General features: G+C 36.8%; 1 protein-coding gene across 1 annotated transcript in view; it reads left to right on the forward strand.

The window, feature by feature from the left end:
- The first annotated feature begins 1,542 nt into the window (after positions 1-1,542).
- The window catches only part of TTBK2 (tau tubulin kinase 2), a 67,258-nt gene continuing 48,453 nt past the window's right edge, over positions 1,543-20,347 (forward strand). The window contains exons 1-5 of the mRNA XM_065635876.1: positions 1,543-1,614; positions 6,089-6,236; positions 12,324-12,397; positions 13,436-13,576; positions 15,868-15,972. Of these exons, the coding sequence (XP_065491948.1) occupies positions 1,546-1,614; positions 6,089-6,236; positions 12,324-12,397; positions 13,436-13,576; positions 15,868-15,972 (537 nt within the window). The 5' untranslated portion in view covers positions 1,543-1,545. The remainder of the gene's footprint in view (positions 1,615-6,088; positions 6,237-12,323; positions 12,398-13,435; positions 13,577-15,867; positions 15,973-20,347) is intronic.

The following is a 20,347-nucleotide window of genomic DNA, read 5'->3' on the forward strand; positions in this document are numbered from 1 at the left end:
CAACCCCCCTGCCATGAGCAGGGACATCTTCAACTAGATCAGGTTGCTCAGAGCCCTGTCCAGCCTGGCCTGGCATGTTTCCAGGGATGGGGCATCTACCACCTTTCTGGGCAACCTGCGCCAGTGTTTTACCACCCTCAGTGAAAAAAATTTCTTCCTCACATCTAGCCTGAATCTCCCCTCCTTTACTTTAAAACTATTACCCCTTGTCCTGTCACAACAGGCCTTGCTGAAAAGTCTGAAAATCTGTCCCCATCTTTCTTATAGGCCCCTTTTGAGAACTGGTACTCCAGGCTGAACAAGCCCAACTCTCGCAGCCTGTCCTCACAGCAGAGCTGCTCCAGCCCTCTGATGATTTTTGTGGCCTCCTCTGGCCCCTCTCCAACAGGTCCATGTCTTTCCTGTACTGAGGGCTCCAGAGCTGGACACAGGACTCCAGGTGGGGTCTCACCAGAGCAGAGCAGAGGGGCAGAATCACCTCCCTCGACCTGCTGGCCACACTCCTTTTCATGCAGCCCAAGATACGATTGGCCTTCTGGGCTGCAAGTGCACATTGTCGGCTCATGTCCAATCTTTCATCCACCAGCACCCCCAAGTCCTTCTCCTCAGGGCTGCTCTCAATCCCTTCATCCCCCAGCATGTATTGATACCAGGGTTTGCCCTGACCCAGGTGCAGGATCTTGCACTTGGCTTTGTTGAACCTCATGAGGTTCACATGGGCCCACTTCTTGAGCTTGTCCAGGTCCTTCTGGATGGCGTCTCACCTCCCAGGCATGACAACTGCACCACTCAGCTTGGTGTCATTCACAAACTGGTTGAGGGTTCACTTGATCCCATTGTCTATGTCGCTGAAGATATTAAACAGTACTGGTCCCAGTGCAGACCCCTGAGATACACCACTTGCTACTCGTGTCCATCCAGACATTGTGCCATTGACTACTACTCTCTGGGCGTGGCCATCCAGCCAGTTCCCCATCTACTGAACATCAAATCCATGTCTCTCCAGTTTAGAGGGAAGGATGTTGTGGAGGACCTTGTCAAAGGCTTTACAGCAGTCCAGATAGATGACATCCGTTGCCTTTCCTTTGTCCACTGATGTAGTTACTCCATTGTAGAAGGCCACTAGTTTGGTCAGGCAGGACTTGGTCAACGGCTGTCCTGGCTGTCTCAAATTTACAGCAATTTGAAACTTCTTACAGAGTATAACTGTGAAAATGTTTATATTTGTTAGTGCTATTTTGAGATTGGGCTTGGAGATTTGAGAGACAGCAGGCTAAAAAAATAAGGAAGAATATACTTGAATTTCTTTCTGTACTGGAAGTTGTTTGGCTAGAATTCCAATGTCTGTCACTATGGGATACAAAAACAAGGTGGTAGGTGGGAAACGTGACTTTTTCTGTATGTTGTGTTATTCTGTTAATCATTGGGATCCCACACTCTGCTCTGTTTCTGCAGACCCTGGTTCAATGGAAGCCACTCCTGGGATCTGGATGGTTTCTACTGACATAGACTTGGCATAGCAGCTCATCCCGTCCGGAGGTTGCAATGAGTGGAGGAGGGGAGCAGCCTGACATCCTCAGTGTGGGAATCTTGGTTAAAGAAAGATGGAAGGTGGTAAGTATGCAGTGCATCTTCTTCTTTAAAACATCTTTTTTAAAAAGAAGTAGTATGCCCTTTGAAATCTGTTTCAAAATCCTTGAAAGTTCTGTTTTGCTTAATACTTATGTTAAATGGCGGAAGGACTTTAAAACCACTTGTTTATCTTATCCTTCTTGAAAAAAAAGCTATATGAATTTACGGTGTTGGGTTTTTTTTTTCTGGTAGGGACCTAGGAAAGCTTTTAAATCATGGCTTAGTGCCTGTTCAGAGCACAACTGGAAGAGTCCTGTTAGTGTATTGAATCCAATCAGATGGTGATTATGTCAGTCCATTTTGGAACTCAGACACACTCTAGAAACTAGTCAGATGGTGAGATTTGTTGCTTCTTATGGGAAGGTTCTTCAGGACTTTGCTGCTCTTCTAGTTAGAAATGATTTTTGTTTGTTATGTTTTGTAGCATAGATGTATTCCTGGCTGATTTATATCCATATGATTGTGTGCCAGTATTGGCTTTACTATAAATAGCTCTGTTCCATTTTGGTGTTCATATCCTTGATTTAAATCTAGAGGGAAATACTATCTTTTTGAAACTATTTTGCTGGGCAAAACAGGCCGAGTTCTCATAGTTTCTTCTCCATTCCCCTAGTTACTTCAGATTATTTTTTTTTTTTGCTTGTGGATTTTTTTGATATTAAAAAAAAAAAAAAAGAAGAAAAAGGCCACTTCATAATAGAATATTTTGGGTATCTCCGTGTGTTTAGTAGGCTGTGAATGGGTACTGAATCACTATCTTTTGCACCATCTTTGCTTTCTATTACTCTCTTATTTCAGTATTTTATTTAAAATTGCAAGACTGAATATAGAAGATACAGATTCATCATTCATTTCAAATTCACATAGAGAAAATAATTTCAACTATCTTGTGCCCTGTCTTTCATTTAAAAATGCAGGAGGCTGATACTAGCTTTGTGTAGGAAACATTTCTATTTCCTTTTGTGTAAATAGAAACTAAACAGCTCTCTTTGGAGTGTCAGTATTTGTAAAATACTTTCTTGTATTGCATCTCAATAGCACAGTGAAGTAAAAACTGAAAGCATAGTCTGAAACTGGATCAAGCAGAATAAAATGGAATTATAAATAGATAACAGTAGACTAATATATCACGGTCCACAGAACTACTCAGTTGTCTGATTTGTGCAAAAATAGTTCCATTTTCTTCAGGTTTATTTTCTTTCCTATGCAATGAAGAATGATGATCAGATTGGTGTCTTTTGGAAAATTTTGAGAGTAGGCTGTTGTTCATCTCATGTGATGATACATTTTAACTTGTATGGTCTCCGAATCAAGTATTACAGATAGATGACAGCCAAATATTGTCTGTGGGTAACTCTTCAATTTCTTAATTTCCGTAGCAAACGTTAACGATTTCTTGATGGCATCTAAGGTGATACACTTCTTTCTGAATTCAAGATTTCATAGGACATTCTTCTAGGGGAAGAAAATAGCACGCAAATTCTAGAAATTCCTTAGTACTTGACGCATACATATTGATATAATTGATGCTGTCCTGTTAGGTTAGAAGTATTAAAGATTTCAGTTAGTGTTCTTGCAGCAGTATTGTACTTAAAAATTCCACGTGGAGAAAGATGAGGTGATATAAACTAGTGGACTTTCAAGTTTTGGTGACAATGAGTACTGTCCTTAATTATGAGTAGCACTTCGGATTGTTCCTTGTGGAACTCTCCCAATATCCTGCTTTTTTTCCCCACATTGAAGAATGGCAGCTCTGAAGTATGATTGCATGAGATTATTTTGTTGCAACTAGTTTAAGGAAAAAAAAAATTATGCATTCTGGAAGTTATCTAAAGATTTGCAGCTCTAATGCAGTTTTCAGATTTTTGGCTGCTCAGGACCTTGGTCTTTGTAATAATGAAAACATACCTAGAATTTATGAACATGAACATTTTAAAAACTATGCTCAATTAAATTTAATTTTAACCTAGACATTCTTTAGGGTGATTCTATTTTGAAAAGTAAGCATAGAAAAGCTGTTATAAAATATCTTTTCCTTAGTGATGCCCTCCTTCTCTACTGGTCTCTGTATCTATTAGCATTTGCATTTATCATCTGTTGATGCCTTTTCTCGTTCTTTTTCTGCCTTTGAAACATTTATTACAATCCTGATTTGGAGAGACTTGTTTGTAATGATAATTGTCTTTGGGGATGTTTGAGAACATTATTCAACATGTAGTGTAAGTGAAAGTACCAAGATAAAACCGGTTGGAAATTGTATACTTTAGCCTTGAAGTATACAAAGGGATAAGACTGGAAGAGAGAAGGGGGAGAGTGAGTCTGGGGTGTGAGATGCTGAATGCAAAGAAGAGAAGCTTGGAAATAACGTGCAAAATGGGAGAATGTGGTGCAGGTGTAATAGAGGGAAATGTGGTCCTTGTCAAAGTAACAGATGTTGAGCAGATGTGGCAGGAGGCCAGTGTGGTTGAACAGGCAACTCCTGTCTGAACTCAAAAGCAAACCACAAGTGAACAGGAGGTGGAAGCAGGGATGGGCTGCCCAAGGTTAATATGGAGACGTTGCCTCTGCGTGGTGGGATGAATATATAGGAAAGCCAGAGCTCAGCTGGCATTTGAAACTGGTGAGGGATGTGTAAAGCGATGAGAAAGGTTTCTGCAGGGACATTGGCAGCAAATAGAAGACCGAGGAAAACGTGGGCTCTTCGCTGAATGTGGTGTATGACCCAGTGATGACGAGTGTGGGAAATATTTTTTTTCTACAATCAAAGGGAGGTTCATCTGTGCCTGGAATTATTGACTGATGTCATTATTGGATGTATGTTAATGATTCTGGTGTACTTTATCTGACAATGGAAATCGATCTTTTTATTTTATTAGTGTGGTGATTTTTTTTTTTTTTTGGGTTGTTTTTAAATTTTTTTTTTTTTAAGCACACAAGCAGGAAAAAAACCTTTTAGAGTTAGTCTCTCTCAGTCTGGCTGTTTCTCAAAACTGGTAAATGAAGTTATATGATAAAACGGTGAGTTATTTCTGTAGGTCTGAAATGGTGCTATGCTGTCTATTCTATGCATCTTTTTAAAATTGGCAATGAATTAGCCAGAAGTGGGAAATGTAGATGTTTTCCTTATCTTAAGAATATCGAAGTAGCTGTTTCTTGCAATACTATAAGGTCTTCAGGACAGAAGGTGCATGATGAAATACTGAGTATTGTTGTAATCATACAGAGCAAAAATTTCATGTGATATGACTTGAAAAATGCAAGTAAAAAAAATGAGGATTTTATCTGTTGCCTTCTTCCTTATTCTTAGGGGCTGAGGCTATTTTTAAAATTGTTTTTCCTTCTCAGTCAGCTGGCTGATTGTCTGAATTAGGAGACATTAGGTTTATTTTGAGAATCTGAAGGTAGGTCAGCATATTGCTGAGCTCTAGATCCCCAGAATGTTTAGATGACAATTAATACAGTGTAGTCATATAACCATAGCAACTGTATGTTTTCAAATGACATTTAGAAAACCAAGTCAGTTCTTTCAAGGTAAAATATAGTAAAAATACGATATTGTGTGTTTCTTAGACTAAGTTCTTTTTTGTCTCCTTTTTTCTTCTATCAACTTCAGAATGGTGGCTGCAGGGGACATCATCACCATATAAAAGCATTACATGAAATAACATTGACATTTTTGATACTGAAAACCAGACAAGTTTCTGTTCTCTGTGAAAATTTAAAGCAGAGTGAAATCACAGTTATTAATATTTGCTCTGAATGTAGTGCAAGCTAATTAATATGCCAAGGGTATCCTTTTTACCTCTTCTTAGCACAGATGAAACTTTCAGTGGTGCAAGTTTCTTTAGTATGTTTGTTAGTAAGAATGGTATTGGTGAAGCATGAGTAAATCCGAGTAACATTTAAAATATATATTCAAAGATAATCTTAGCCATTTCTAAGTCACTTCATATAATAGAAAATGCTGTCGCTTTTCAGTAAGTCCAAGAACTTTTATACCTTTACTATTCAGTGTGCATATTTCTGCAAAAACAGAATGATAGAAAGATAGCATTTTAAAATATGTCACTGTGCATTTGTATTTGAAGGTCTCTGGTTAGTATGTGGCTATTTGAGGAAAGACTTTATTCAGCACGCTGACTGATCAGATTTGTGTTGGGAATGCTACTGCACTCTCCTGTTGGATTAAATGCAAGAAGTTTAGTGCAGATGGAGATCAAACGTATTAACGTTTTCCTGGGATTTTCTTCCAAACTGTGTTTACCTTTGTAGATTATTCAGTAGCTCATGTACATACCGAAGGATATGATTTTATTATTTTAAAATCTATTAGTAACGCAACAGTGTTTGCAGTATGGCAGACGGTACGGCAGATAGAACACAGAAGTAATTGTTGTTTTATTTCCTTCTCCCATCTTTTAAATCTGTTTTCGTTCTTTCTTTTTTCCCAACGTAGTTGAGGAAAATAGGAGGTGGAGGATTTGGAGAAATTTACGATGCACTGGACTTGCTTACTCGGGAAAATGTTGCACTGAAGGTCGAATCAGCTCAGCAGCCAAAGCAAGTGCTGAAAATGGAAGTAGCTGTGTTGAAGAAATTACAAGGTAGGACTGTATCCTGGGTATGCCAGAAGAATGTCAGTGTATCTTCTTCAAAAATAATTATAATCTCTATTTAATAATAGTTTGAGTAAATATTCCCCATATTCTGCAGCTCATTGCTGAAAGGTTATTAAAAGTGGAATAGAGGCTCTTTCAGTTTCTGAAAGGTTTGCTACAATGAAGCTTTTCTTTGAAATAGAGTGTCATGAAAATAAAAAGAACAACAAAAAAGTTAAATTGCTGCAAAACCTATGTTCAACTGTAGCTTATTCTGGATCGATATCTTCTCCTTACTGTTTTTGCTCTAGACTTTGTTGTTGTTGTTATTTTTTGATTTTCACTTCTAAGACGGTCTCTTTTTTTTCTGTACTATCTAGCATTGGGTATTTTCAGGTCCTTCACATAGCATCCAGGATAAGAATATTTGTATTTCTTTGCCTTTACAACTATTGCCAAGAACAATTCTAATGTTGAAATGGGAATAGATTTCAAAAAACTCCACACCAACCAACTTTAAAGTACTGTAGCTTGTGGAAAAAATTTATTGGCATGTAGAGTCATGAAATACTTCTAGGGTTTGGGTCCTTGACCGTTTAGAGTCACAGCTTTGAACAGTCACTTTTGATTGTGCTTTTAAATACTTTAACATCTAAAGCTATCAATACAGACATATCCAGTGGCTTATCTTCATTGTTTTTCACAACATAAAATTATAAAAAGCAAGTTTAAAGGGTGACTTTTTTCTTTAAAAAAATTATTTTGAATCTGAAAAATTCTGACTAATTCATTCGTCCCTGTCAGCAGCCCAATTTTTTCCAAACTCTTAGTTTGAATACAACAGAATCTGCTTAACATATGGCGCTGCCTAATCTTTTGTAAAGGTCACATTGCAGTGGAACTTGACAGCCTTTATAGATTTAAGAGGGCTACATGTCACATGTTATAGTGTTAACAGACTGTTCCGATGTGTATGTCTTTTTAAAGAATTCGACAAAAACATCTAGTATTATATAGTCAAGCAAGGAGATTCAGGATCTGCATATTAGCTTTCTTTGAATTTTAGAGTTTCTAGTCCAGAGAGGAATAGTAAATTTCACAGAATCACAGAATGTTGGGGATTGGAAGGCACCTCGAAAGATCATCTAGTCCAATCCCCCTGTTGGAGCAGGAACACCTAGATGAGGTTACACAGGAATGTGTCCAGGTGGGTTTTGAATGTCTCCAGAGAAGGACACTCCACAACCTCCCTGGGCAGCCTGTTCCAGTGTTCCGTCACCCTCACTGTGAAGAAGTTTCTTCTCATATTTAAGTGGAACCTCCTGTGTTCCAGTTTGTACCCATTACCCCTTGTCTTACTGTTGGTTGTCACCAAGAAGAGCCTGGCTCCATCCTCGTGACGCTCACCCTTTACATATTTAAAAACATGAATGAGGTCACCCCTCAGTCTCCTCTTCTCCAAGCTAAAGAGACCCAGCTCCCTCAGCCTTTCCTCGTACAGGAGATGCTCCGCTCCTTTAATCATCTTTATGTTACCAATCATAAATTTAGAAACCATTTGTCATGGTTCTTGAAAAGAAATTATCTTAAAGATAGTGACTTTTGAAGAAACAAATACTGTGTAACTCCTGCATTTTTTAGGTGCTCAGAATTAATTTTTCAAGGTGGTTTCTTTCTGCACACTTGAGCTTGATTCTATTTTTAACAAAAAACAGAGTCTATAAATGGTATAGCTGAAGCAATAAGGAAAATAATAATAACTGAAGCAAAATATTGGAATTTGGTAGCACTGCAATGCAAATGTATTTGTAAAAACATAGCTTCATATGTGACTGCATAACTGAAGTGCCTTATAACTTTCTACTGTGACTTTAAGTATAGGGAATTTTGTCACAAAAACCTTTTTTCTTAATAAAAACTTTTTTATCTTTTGAAATATTTTTGAAAACTAAAAATGTTTGCTGAAATAATAAAAAATGGATTTGTGACTAACTGCTATAGAGCCGTACAGAAGTTATAATTTTCTTATCAGTTTTCCTTTGGGAGTTCAGTTCCTGTAACAACCCAAGTCTTCCTGCAGATAAGTCCATGGTTGTACTGAGTCGTCGGAATGCTGTCTAGATTAAGAGAACAAAATAATGAAACGACTGAACAACAGATCCACTGAGGGCAAATAATCCGAATAATATATAAAGCAAATAAGGATCTCTCAGTTATTTATTTTTACAATATTATTTCTCTGAGAAAATAATAAATAGAAGTTCTTGTATCACTGAAACCCTGTTTTTGATCCTTAGAAGGAGCTCTTTTGACAACCTTCTTTGTGAGAAAACAGTCTAAACATCATTCCTTAATTTTTAATTTTTCTTCATAGTTAAAAAAAAAAGTCAGTGATTCCATGATAGTAACACTAGAGGTGACCTTTAGTCATTGCTGTGCAAGTTCCGTATTACAGTGTAATTGCTCTGGTTTTAGGCAGGGAACATTGTAGATGCTCATTGCAAGGGGGATGGACTAGATGACCTTTAAAGGTCCCTTCCAGCCCAAACTGGTCTGTGATTCTATGATCAGGAAGATGACTGCAGTAAGAGATAGGTCAAGGGTGAACCTTTTGCATATATTGAGATTTATAGTTTGCACATATACATAACTTTATTTTTACATGCATATATTTTTATCTATACTTAAAGGACATTTATTAAGTAAGATGATGGTAAAGACCATTTTATCTTTCACATAAAAGCTTGTCTCCTAGGAGTAATTTCCAATAATTTTTCTACCCTCGCAAGTTTTCAGCACGCAAGTGCTAAAAATTTCAAACAGAGAAAATAAAGAAAAATGGACAAAAATGGGGAGTAGAAAACAAATATATCATTGCTTCTTGGAGAATGTTTCATTAAATGCTTCATTTACCACGTAGAAGTTTTTCTTATATCTGGCAAGGTTTTGGTTTTGGGTTTTTTTGGTGCAGAGCAGGCAAAATTGTAAACAGGTTTTTTAGGATATTTTTGTAACAGCCTTCTAATATCATACATCCTCTGAGACCAACTTTCATCTTGTTCTTCTAGCCCTTTTTGGCGCGTGTGTATATATATATCTGTATGTGTATAATTACTATCCTTTTCTCAAAGGGCTTATATTCTCTTACTTTCAAGGTGTTCTAATTACCTTGAACATAAATCAGAGGAAGGAATGTAATTGTCATGAAAATCCTTTTTCTTGCAAATATTTGGCAAGTTTGATCTATGCATAGTATGAAATTAAAGACAGTGAACTGACAGTGTCATTCAGAATTTGCTTGATGTGTGGATATGATTAAAAAAATGTGTATAGTCATGTACAACTGCTGGGAGAGTTATGAAGAAAGCGCTTAGGAAAGAATTAAATAAATGTGTAACATGTCTCTATCCAGCAAAACGACTTTTCCAGTCTTTACTAGGGCTAGGCACATTCTTAAGGTTATAAACATGCTTTTGAGTGTTTCTGAATTAGCGTCTTATTAGACTCTTATTTCACAGAAACTATGAAACTGAAATGAGAATAACTGTTGGCAGAAGTGCAGGCATGTACCTTTTTTATTATTTTTGCTTTCAGAACTTTGAAAATTAAAGCAGTGTGGTCATTTGTTGTGGGGATTAGATGAGTCGTAACTTTGTAGGTATGCAGTACAGTGAACAATTAAAATCTTCGAAGAAGCTCTTTTAAGACTCTGATCTATCAAAACATGCCTAAATATGTTAGTAGCTGTATGATTTCTCTCTTAATTATGAAGGAGAATGTTCACTGGTACAGCCATTTATTACAGCTTAGTCATCAATTGCATCTTTTTTTTTTTTCCCTGCCAATGATGCTGTCTCCTAATTATTGTTGTCAGAATACCGTTTAACTCTTTAAGCTCTGTTTAAAAAAAAAAATCTGCTGCAGCAGATGGTTATTTTGTTTAATCATGTTGTTAAGCCATCTGTTCCCACAGTCAGATGCGAGAAGACAGATTTATCACATCTCACTCAGTGAGACTCACTCGCTTGGTTTCTGTCTCTCACAACCTTACAGTCTTCTCCCTCATCATTTACAGCTCTCTTGTGTAATTTAGGGACGCGTGGTGTCTGGTGCAGGCTGAAAAGCGAGCTGTGGTGATACACTGCAGCCTGGGGAATGGCACGTAGGCTTTGTGCCCTCCCCAGGAAGCTTTTCAAGGGCATCGTTGTTCACTGCAGCCTATTACAGTCGTCTTCTCCCCCTACTCCTGAGCCATGTGGCTCATGGGTATGAGAGAATTCTGTTTTCTTGCTGAGGGAAAAGGAACTGAAAGTGTCTGCGAAGGTGTAGTGGGTACATACAGCCACACTGGAGTGGTGGAGGATCATGCTATTTGAATAAGTTGTACAGGTACTACTTCTGTCCTTTCCCATTTCTTCAGATTTTCATAAAAGCTGGTTTACAGAGAATTTACCACACAACTGGAGTTAATGCTCCAGTTGAAACAGGGTTTCTCTGACCAAACTGAGTTTTGGACATTTACCGAATTTGTCAGATGAAATCTGACTAATATATCGTTCTCTGAAGATGTTCCTTCAGCATACCCACAGGAGCTGTGAAATGAATCATAAATATTTGAGATGAGACTTCATTAACTGGAAACTGCAGCAATGAATATACAAAATTTAATCCTGACAAATTTGCTGCAAATCCTTTTTCTTCATAAAATTATACTGTCTGTAATATAGCCTGTCTTAAACAAATGGGTGAAAGGAAAAATGGAGGAAAAGCAGTGATACCCACAGCTTAGCATTTATGTATTCACAGAAGTTGTAGAGATTTCTTTTAAAAGAATTCTTTTAAAATAAATTATTATGATGAATCCTGTACCATTTTCTTTGTTTAAATTGGCTTATCTATTTTAATTATAAGTGGCAGGGAGCTTCCTGAGGAAGCAATGAACAGGCAACTACTCTCCGTCAAGTGAAGTGAGAATATTCGGAAGCTGTAGGGCCAAGTTTTAGGGTTTTGATGAGCTATAAGGGCAGCAGTAACAAAAAGTCCTTTTGTATTTATGACAGTCTGGTAATCCTAACAGTAAAGAAATTCATGAAAGAAAGCTTAGGTGACACAAATCTTACACAGCTTTGGAGGCCACTTGCGATCATTAGCTTCCTCTTGGCTGTGGCTTTCATGGTGTCAGAAAGGAAGGTACATGGCCTGAGGGACTTAAACCCTACAGTTCCCTCCTCTGTTGTAGAGTGGGGTCACAAGGCGTCCCAGCATCTCTCCATGTCGATGAACACAGACTCCAAACTAACAATGAGGTTGCATTCCCTTTCTGTTTCCTTACTGCAGTCTTTGGCTTCCCTTTTTCTCTGTTTACCCGGGGAATCTTATGCTTTAACTTACAACTGCAGGATAGTAAGGAGATTATTTTGGACCAGCCCTCTTCTCTTCCAGTTTGCTCCTAGGACAAGAGGAGGCTTTCAAGAAAATTGACTTAAACCAAACTGTGATTTGGTTGTTTGTTTGGTTGGTTTTTTAACTACCACAATTCTTTTATCTCCGCTTCAGTGTACCTGAGCTGAACTTGTCTTTTGTAGCTAAACAGCAAAGATCATAGTCTAGAAAAAGATACCCATACATTGGATTAGTTGAATTACATTTTCTACAATTCTTTGATACAAAACGTGACCTGCATGTAACTAGTCCTGTTTTCTTTTATCGCAGCAGCTGCAGTTTCTAGAAAAAGAGGAATGGTGGCTAGGAATATCGTCTATAACAAGCCATCAGCTTTGCAAGAAAATAACCTTTTCCCAATCCAAAATGGCTCAAATTTGTGGACATTTAGGCATGTTGTCATGAATGTTTTCTTATGGAGAAGAGTGATAGCTGTGGTAGGGCTGCATATTTTGTGGGAGAAAACTTCTAGTTAATTGGGTGTAGAACTGATGTTGATTTTACAGCTGTTGAGCCGTGGGGGTGAGAGGCTTAGTTTATTAAAGATCTCTAAAGAAATATTACTATCTCTTTCAGTAATTTGCTAGGTATTTAGAGGAATAAACCACAGAATTTCATTAATGTTGGCTAATTTGTTTCTTTTTCTCCCAGGAAAAGATCATGTCTGTAGATTCATTGGATGTGGAAGGAATGACAGATTTAACTATGTGGTCATGCAGTTGCAGGTCAGTGTATCAAACAGAGCTCCAAGTTTGCTTGTGTGTTTTGGTTGATTAGCCAAGCATATATGAAAATAACAGTAAAATTTTAGAGGATGACAAATTAAAAAAAACCCCAAAGATCACGAACACATCGTAGTGAGTAAACCTAAAATGAGCATATCATTTTATCCTTATCCATTGATACCCTTTCCGTAATTCTCTCAGAAAGGAGCAAATTTGCATCCTCCCAAAGACCTGACTACTGAAAGAGTGAACTGTGGTGTCTTCTGAGATAATTCATATTCCTTTGAAGTCTTCACTTGAAGATAGTTTAAAATATAATACATTAGTCTGTGCATTTTGTTGACTTTTTTGATGAAAGTGGAAAAATACCCTTTGCAAGCAGAAGAAAATTCACTTCAGTTAGAGACTTGTACCTGTGAAAAAGGATAAAATGGGTGATTACCACCTAAAGTAGTGGGATTATTGTCCTTTATCATCTTGGTGGATATGAATACTGGAAAAAGAAGTGTGTTCTAGTTCATACTGTTGGTCATCTGTTATTTTGATAGACCAACAGTTCTGTGATGTCATGGGTGTGCATTTCCTGCATGGTATATATTTCATATGTTTGGTTAAGTCATCTAAGATATGCTATATAATTAAATAAATTACACGCTTTTTGTTAAAGAGGTGAGTGTGAAGAAGTCATAGAGCGCTTTCTCAGTGGCCTTTTTTCAGGTGTGACACATACAACATTAACTAATAGTGTATGTACTATTCTTCTGATAGAGATTAGTTTGGTCCATGTTATTTAGGAGCTGAAAGATACTGAGATTCATATTTTCAAAAATAGATTCTAAATTTGATATTAGAGATACTTGGGGACATATACTTACTACATTTAGATGAGAGGTGTTATCCTTGAATATGAAAATATTAATAGCTAATGAGAGTATCTGTGGTTAACCATGAACAGCTAAAGAAGATGTAGGAAGACTATGCTATCTGTCAATCTTGGTATTACTATTTTTTATGAAAACATCCTTTTAATTTGATCAGGGTCGGAATTTGGCAGACCTGCGTCGAAGCCAGTCTCGAGGAACATTCACCATTAGTACCACTCTGCGGCTTGGGAAGCAGATTTTGGAATCTATTGAAAGTATTCATTCTGTGGGATTCCTGCACAGGGACATAAAACCAGTAAGTATGCCCATTAAATCAAAACAGGCAAGTAATATGCAGCCATCTAATGAGCATATAAGTAAGAATAGGTTCTATACTAGATGTTAAAATAAAAGAATGAGAAGAGACAGAAAATTGAATGTTCATCAGATAGGGCAGATTTTTTCTATTAATGAATGTTGGATAGTAGTACCAATAACTTTGGTCTTTGTCAGTATTGTCTCCAGTTATTTAGGCCTCCTTGCAATTGTCTGTAGTTAAAACTTCCAACTCTTACGTGTAGCATCGTGCAATCAAAAGTATTTGCCATGAGATATGATACGATGAGTTTGGCTAATGGCAATTAATCTTCACATAATAAATCTAAGAGAAAAGATACTGACTGTAGGTTGTATTTATAAGCTCTTCAATTGCAATTTTTTTGTGTTTAATATATTTACGGCAAATGAGAAGACAGACTGTAAGAGGAAACTATTCAATTATTTTGTTGTGCAATTCTAATAAGATGAGTGTTGTCAAAGTGCCATGAGGACAGTGCCTTCCTGATAGCATCATGCTTTTGTTATTATTTTTTCTGTTTTCCTTTGAATTTATTCCTGAAATTGCATCAGCTATTTTTAATATTGCTCTATATTAAAAATATAATTAGAGCTCTGAACTGTCAAAATTCTAAAATGAGAAAAAAAAGGTAAATCTTGTGTTTTCTAAGAGGTGCAAATATGGCTGGTTATGTCTGACATATACAGCTAAAATTCCTGTAAGCTGAATGATGCTTACGTAAAACTTCTGATAAGTTTCTGTGCATTAGGGAATTTTCATTTTCATCTTTTCTGTCTTGCAACTTCTTATAAAACTTGTATTTTTCATGAGCCATCCCCAAGACTTCATTTAATAGGGAAAGGACACAGAGGCGGTGCATGTCAAGTGAAATAGGTGAGAAGGAGTTAGCTGGAGCACAACATTTTAATGATGAAAACAACACAAGTTTGGAATGGAAGATGTGTTCCTTTATGGTTGGCAGGAGAGATTGGGGACATTTTGTTATCTAACTGTGTATTGGAGTCTATGGGCTCAAATAGGATGGAAATGGAGAATGCTTTTAGGGGATGGAAAAAGCTCAGAAAATTAAATGTTGAGCCAGGATAAACAGCAGTGTGAGACAACATATTAGATTAATAAAAGAAATAATTTTTTTGTCCCCTTTAGGAGTTAGGTTGTGACTTACACATCCAAAAGAAGACACGATTGCTTTCTAGCATGCAATTCTCCTGACTTGAAAATACAAGTCCATTTTACCTTTTATTATGTATCTTCTAGATAGATTATACTAAAAGCAAGCTTTGTGCTGAGCTGAAATCTTGAAATCATTGGTTGATTATTTGTCCCCTGATGAATTAGGCGATGCTGAAGTTCTCTTCCATTTCAAAATAATGTTGATCCATCGAAACCACGAACTGAAGTGAGTGTGGTTTTTACCCTCAACCTTTGACATTGAAGCAGCTGTGAATTTCAGATTTATTTAGAACAGTACTGCCATTCCATTCAATGGCAAAAGAAAAGTAGTTTTTCTGGAGTTAATTGTGTTAAGCATCCAGCTTGCTTGGCTGTGTAGTTCCAATTCCATTTCATGTAAGTTGTTTTCAGCTTTGACTTTTTTTGTATTACATAATCCATTTTAAGGGGATTTGGTGGTGAGAGACTTGAACTGATTCAGCCAACATGTTCAATCATAAACTACCAGTGTTGAAGAATTTTTCTTTAAAGGGCTAACGTGGAATGTTAAACCATGGAGGCAAATAAGAAAATTTACTGCAGCTTTTCAGAATGTATTACCTCCATATGTCTTCACTGACTTTCCAGCTCTTTTTGTTTGGTTTAAAGTCTGGTTCTTCCCCCTCCCATTAAAAGGTAAAGGCAGTTTGCACCTTTTGTTCTGTATTCTGCATTTGTGATGTCAATGCATTTGTTTAGATGAATTTGTTAGCTCCTAGGTTGGTAGTTTTTTGAAATGTCCGAATCAAAATATGTGAGTGGGTGACATGATTGGAAAATTCTTGCTAAAAGTTAATATATTCTGAGTGACGAAGTAAGATGACGATCCCTTTGGACCATGTAAGCTACTATTCAGATATGTTAAATTGAATGTCTAATTTTTCCTAACAACATTTTCTTCAAATTTAATGGGAGTTTAGTAGAACTGAAAATATGGTAGGAAGGATAGAGAAATAGAAAGTGGATTTTCTATGATTGTCTTACTGCATTAATATGTGCACATATTGAAATGTGTGTGTATTTGTTTTTCTTCCTAGTCTAACTTCGCAATGGGACGTTTTCCTAGCACCTGTAGGAAATGTTTTATGCTGGATTTTGGCTTGGCACGGCAATTTACCAACTCATGTGGGGATGTCAGACCAGTAAGATTTTTTTCAGTTGTCAATTTGATAAATCGAATGTGGTAGTATGCTGTCTTTTGTTTTTCTGGAGAAGTATGGGAGTTGCATTGAACTGGTAACTGATCTAAACTTGATGAACAGCATCCTGGATCAGAAATGCCATGTGATATATTGATTATGTTAAAAGATTGGCAGTTGTAATGAATCAGGTTCCTGATTTTTGGCCTGAGGCAGAGGTCTGTTCTGTGCTTTTTTTGGATAATCTATTTTTTGGTTTGGAAAATCAAGTGACAAATAGGTTTTTATTAAATATCAGAGTAATATAGCAGAGCTGCATTTCACGTGGTTTTATATATTGCATTTAAAAACAATCTATGCAGGACAAAAAAGTCAAACGCTAAACTGAATATATAACCTTCTGAAAGTCTGAAGAATTAAAACAGTGATAGGACACTAACTATAATATATAGCTTGACATAGTTAAGTGTAGTTGCTGTATTCCCATGTGATGCAGTCTGAAGAATATTATAGATTAAAACATATCAATGAGGACATTACAATTTTAAGTACAGTAGAGCCTCCCTAATTCACTGATGGGCAGTCCTTTTGTTAAGTTCAAAGTTTGAAAATGAGCAAGTCAGTGCCACGGTATATGGTGATGTTTTAAAGAAACGCATTTTCTTTATTAAACTAGTTTAGTTTTCATTTTCATGGTAATACTGAATAATGTACTAGTCAACATTGTGTAGCATATTTATTAATGTGATGCAATTCGAGTGGTAGAAGCTATCTCTACAGGATTTTCAATTCTATTTTGCCTAAGAAGTGGGAAAGTGGCAATTTTTTGTGTGCAAATTGTGAGGTGTGTGAATTAGTAAGGTAAATTAGCGGGGTTCTGCTGTACTCTATTCCTTCAGCCATAATGCTGGACACTGCAATGAAAGCAAAGAGCAGGGGAGACCAACAGAGTGGCTGCTGCTGTTGGAAAGGTGAGCTAAACATTTTAAGTAGTTTTAATTTTTTTTTTAATTTCTCAATGTTCTTGTCATGTTCTGTATGTTTGGCTGCGTATGTTTTTCTGACTGACATGTTATTTCAAAGAGAAAACAATTCCTCAGATTCTGTAATTTATATATATATATACACACCCCAGTGGCAGTATTTTCAGAAAAAATAGGTGATAACAGAAAATTTAATATTTCTACTATTCTTTCTTTTGTAGCAACTCAGCTCCTGCCTTTTGTTTTTCATTGCAGTGCCCTACAATGTAACTGAAGTAATTCTTCAATTTAATCTGTTTAGAATTTTCTGACGGTGTAATCCATATTAGTAGAGTGGCAGCGAGGGGAAAAAAAAGACAGTTTTATTTGTACTTAATAATCAGAAATGGCTCTTGTATAGATAGCAACCATACTGTTGGCCTTGCTTACTAATAAAATTTATTAATATTTTCATTAAATGTGCTATGTGCTTCTCCTTAAAGCTATTCTTCTTCTAAACTTCATTAGATTTCTTCAGCAGATACTGCAAATAACCTGGAACAGTGTAAAAGCATGTTCTCCAAAAAACATAGTACTCTATTGGTAAGAACCTGTTCCTTAGTTAAGGTTGTTTATTAGATTTTTATGATAAGCCTAATTTTCTCTATACTTGAACTCTGCAGAAGGAATCCAGTCTCACTGAGATTTTGCATATGATCCCCAAGTCCTTGAATTTCCACAATGTGTTCTAAAAGAATCAGAAGACAAGTTTTTGGAATTATAGCATCAGGTTTTAGTCGTTTGGCAGCTTTGTATTTTCCCCAACGTTAAGGAATTTTTGGTGGCCATAAATCTGTTTGTTCAACTCAAAAAGTCGAAAGAGACTTATATGGATACTGTTGAAAGCAGAAAGGTTTATGATGGGACTGTATTTCCCTCCAGAACTCATTGGCCAGCACCACAGGCTAGCATATACATTCCAAATCAAGGTAGCTTCAAGACTGGTTGAGAAGAAAGGTGTTATGTAGTTCTTTGACAAAATGCAACTTAGACTGGCAAGAGGGTTGAAACTAAAAGGCAATTACAAGAATAAATTATCATCAGTTCAATAGCATAAATCTTCTTGTAAATATAGGTAGTACTCATTTGACTGAAGTTCAAACAAGAAGTTGAAAAGAGGTTCTTATGGTGAGGAGGACTGCTTTATTTTGTGAACTCAGGTCAAGAAGTAAAGAGGAAATGAGAATTTTATCAAACCATGAAGCTACCCAGCATTAGAGTCTTAATCAATTCTGGTATGTTGTACCAAGACGGAGGAATGTGTCAGAGTTTCATACGACTTCAGTGTGATAAGGTGCTCTTGTTTCGGATCTCTTATAAAAAGAGGAATTGTAAAACTTGGGAATCCATGCTTTTATTCCAGCATTTGACTGAAGTATGTGCTGGTGGCTACCGGTATGTTCAACCACTGGTTCAGACCCTATTGTGTTTCTGTTAAACCTGTGCTTATTCTACTCTTGAATCTTTTCTTTTGTCTTTCCTCTCTGGTGTCCTTTCTGGATCCACCTACTCATATTGCTTTGTATCCAGTTTGACTAACTTCTCCTTGCAGTTTTGGTGCCCACTGAAGTAGTACAATGCAACTAAGTGAGATTTTCTTTGCTCTCGGTTTTTTTTCTTTGCACCCCAACGAAACCTGAAAGTGTTCTGAAGGAGTGAGAGAAGAGGAATTCAGACTGTTGCAGCTTTGGATTGAATTATGCCTCATGACAGATAAAACATTTGAAGAATTTAGATGCCTGATTCAAACAAGGCTGTACTGAGTTTGTGTGAAATTTAGTTTTGAAAAAGCTCAGGCATAATCAGTTTCGGATGGCAAGTAGAATATTCCTTGACATCATTATGGTACACTCTCAGACCCCTCCTTGTCTGTCTTCATTTCAAGGCACACTGCGCATAGAAGGTTCCTACCAATTATTGTGGGGGTTAATAAACAAAACAAACACTTGTTTTGGCTGCATTCAAGAAGAGTTTGAAATGATTTGCTGAAATAAAAGCAAGCAGCTGCAAAAAAAGTCATTTAACATGAAGTGTTTCAGCTTAAATTGCTAATATGCACGAAGTTTCAAGTGGCTGGATGCAAGGTCTTATATGGAAAGTGGTGGCCAATGTTTAAGTATAGATTTTACTACAGGTGCCATATATGACATGTTGGCAGTGAAGTTCACAAACAGGCAGCAGTGCTAATGAATCTGGGGAAATTTTGATGAAGTTCCAGCAGTATTCCAATAGAAAAAGTTTATTCTTTGAAGAAAAAATGGAGATTCATTCAGGTTAGAGAACTTAAATTTTTTTGGTACTATTTGTAGTAATTGCTTTTTTGTTTTACATTGTTATTACGGTAGTTACCAAACATACCTGTTTTCATTACAGAAAACGCATTGGTGACATAGACACTTCCCTAGCACGGACTTGGTTCTCCCACATTTTTTCTGTGGTGTAAAGACCCACATGTGGTACCGTCCTCGTGTCACCAAGTCTTGTTTACTGGCAGTTTTGACTTGGTGTGTCCTTACATCCAGTCTATGTATATATCTGGATGGTGTTTTCTGTATAATATGCACATATATTCATATGTGTATGCTTTTTATTTTTTTCTTTCGCCACAAACCCTGAAGTTCTTGTGTAGACTTGCCATCCCCTGACCTGACTGTTACAGTATCCTTTTTCTGGTTGGATGAATACAAGGTTTTTGCCTTGAGAAACACCAGAATTCAGGGTGCTACTACAGACCCAATTTACAAGATTTGTTTCGGTTATGTTACCCTTCCAAAGTCCATGAAAGAAGCTACTTATTTTCATTTTCAAGGCTTTTCAGTATCTCTGTCTGCACAGCCTACTGTCTTTCATTCACAGTGAGGGTAAGGAACAGTACAGATGATGACCCCTGCCTCTATTACCTACTTCTGGATTTTTAAATAAAGGAACTTTATTCTTTATTTCAGACTGTTCCTTATGTTGGAAGAGAGATTTCTGTAACCACTCAAAACCTCACTCTTTTCTCTTAAATCTCTATTTGGAAACAAACCTGGAGAAGTGTCACTTTCTGTAGGAGTTGAAAATAATCTTAAACCTTCAAATACAGCCTGTTATGACTGTAACTATTTATTGTTTGAGATTTAGATGGAAGGCATGCTTAAACACAAAAAGCAGAATTTAGTGCCGGTCTGCATAGATTTATGCAAAGATTGAGACAAAACTGCATGTGGAAAATATTATCTTCTAATAAAAGAAACCACACATGAATGATAGGAAGTCATTTATGCATGTGCTGTGTACATATTGCTGACTTCTTGTTTTGAATTACTGAAGAAAGTAGTTTCGACATTGCATTTTTACTTTGGCTGTTACTTCGT

This window comes from Caloenas nicobarica, chromosome 5, assembly GCF_036013445.1.
Source record: "Caloenas nicobarica isolate bCalNic1 chromosome 5, bCalNic1.hap1, whole genome shotgun sequence".
NCBI lineage: Eukaryota > Metazoa > Chordata > Aves > Columbiformes > Columbidae > Caloenas > Caloenas nicobarica.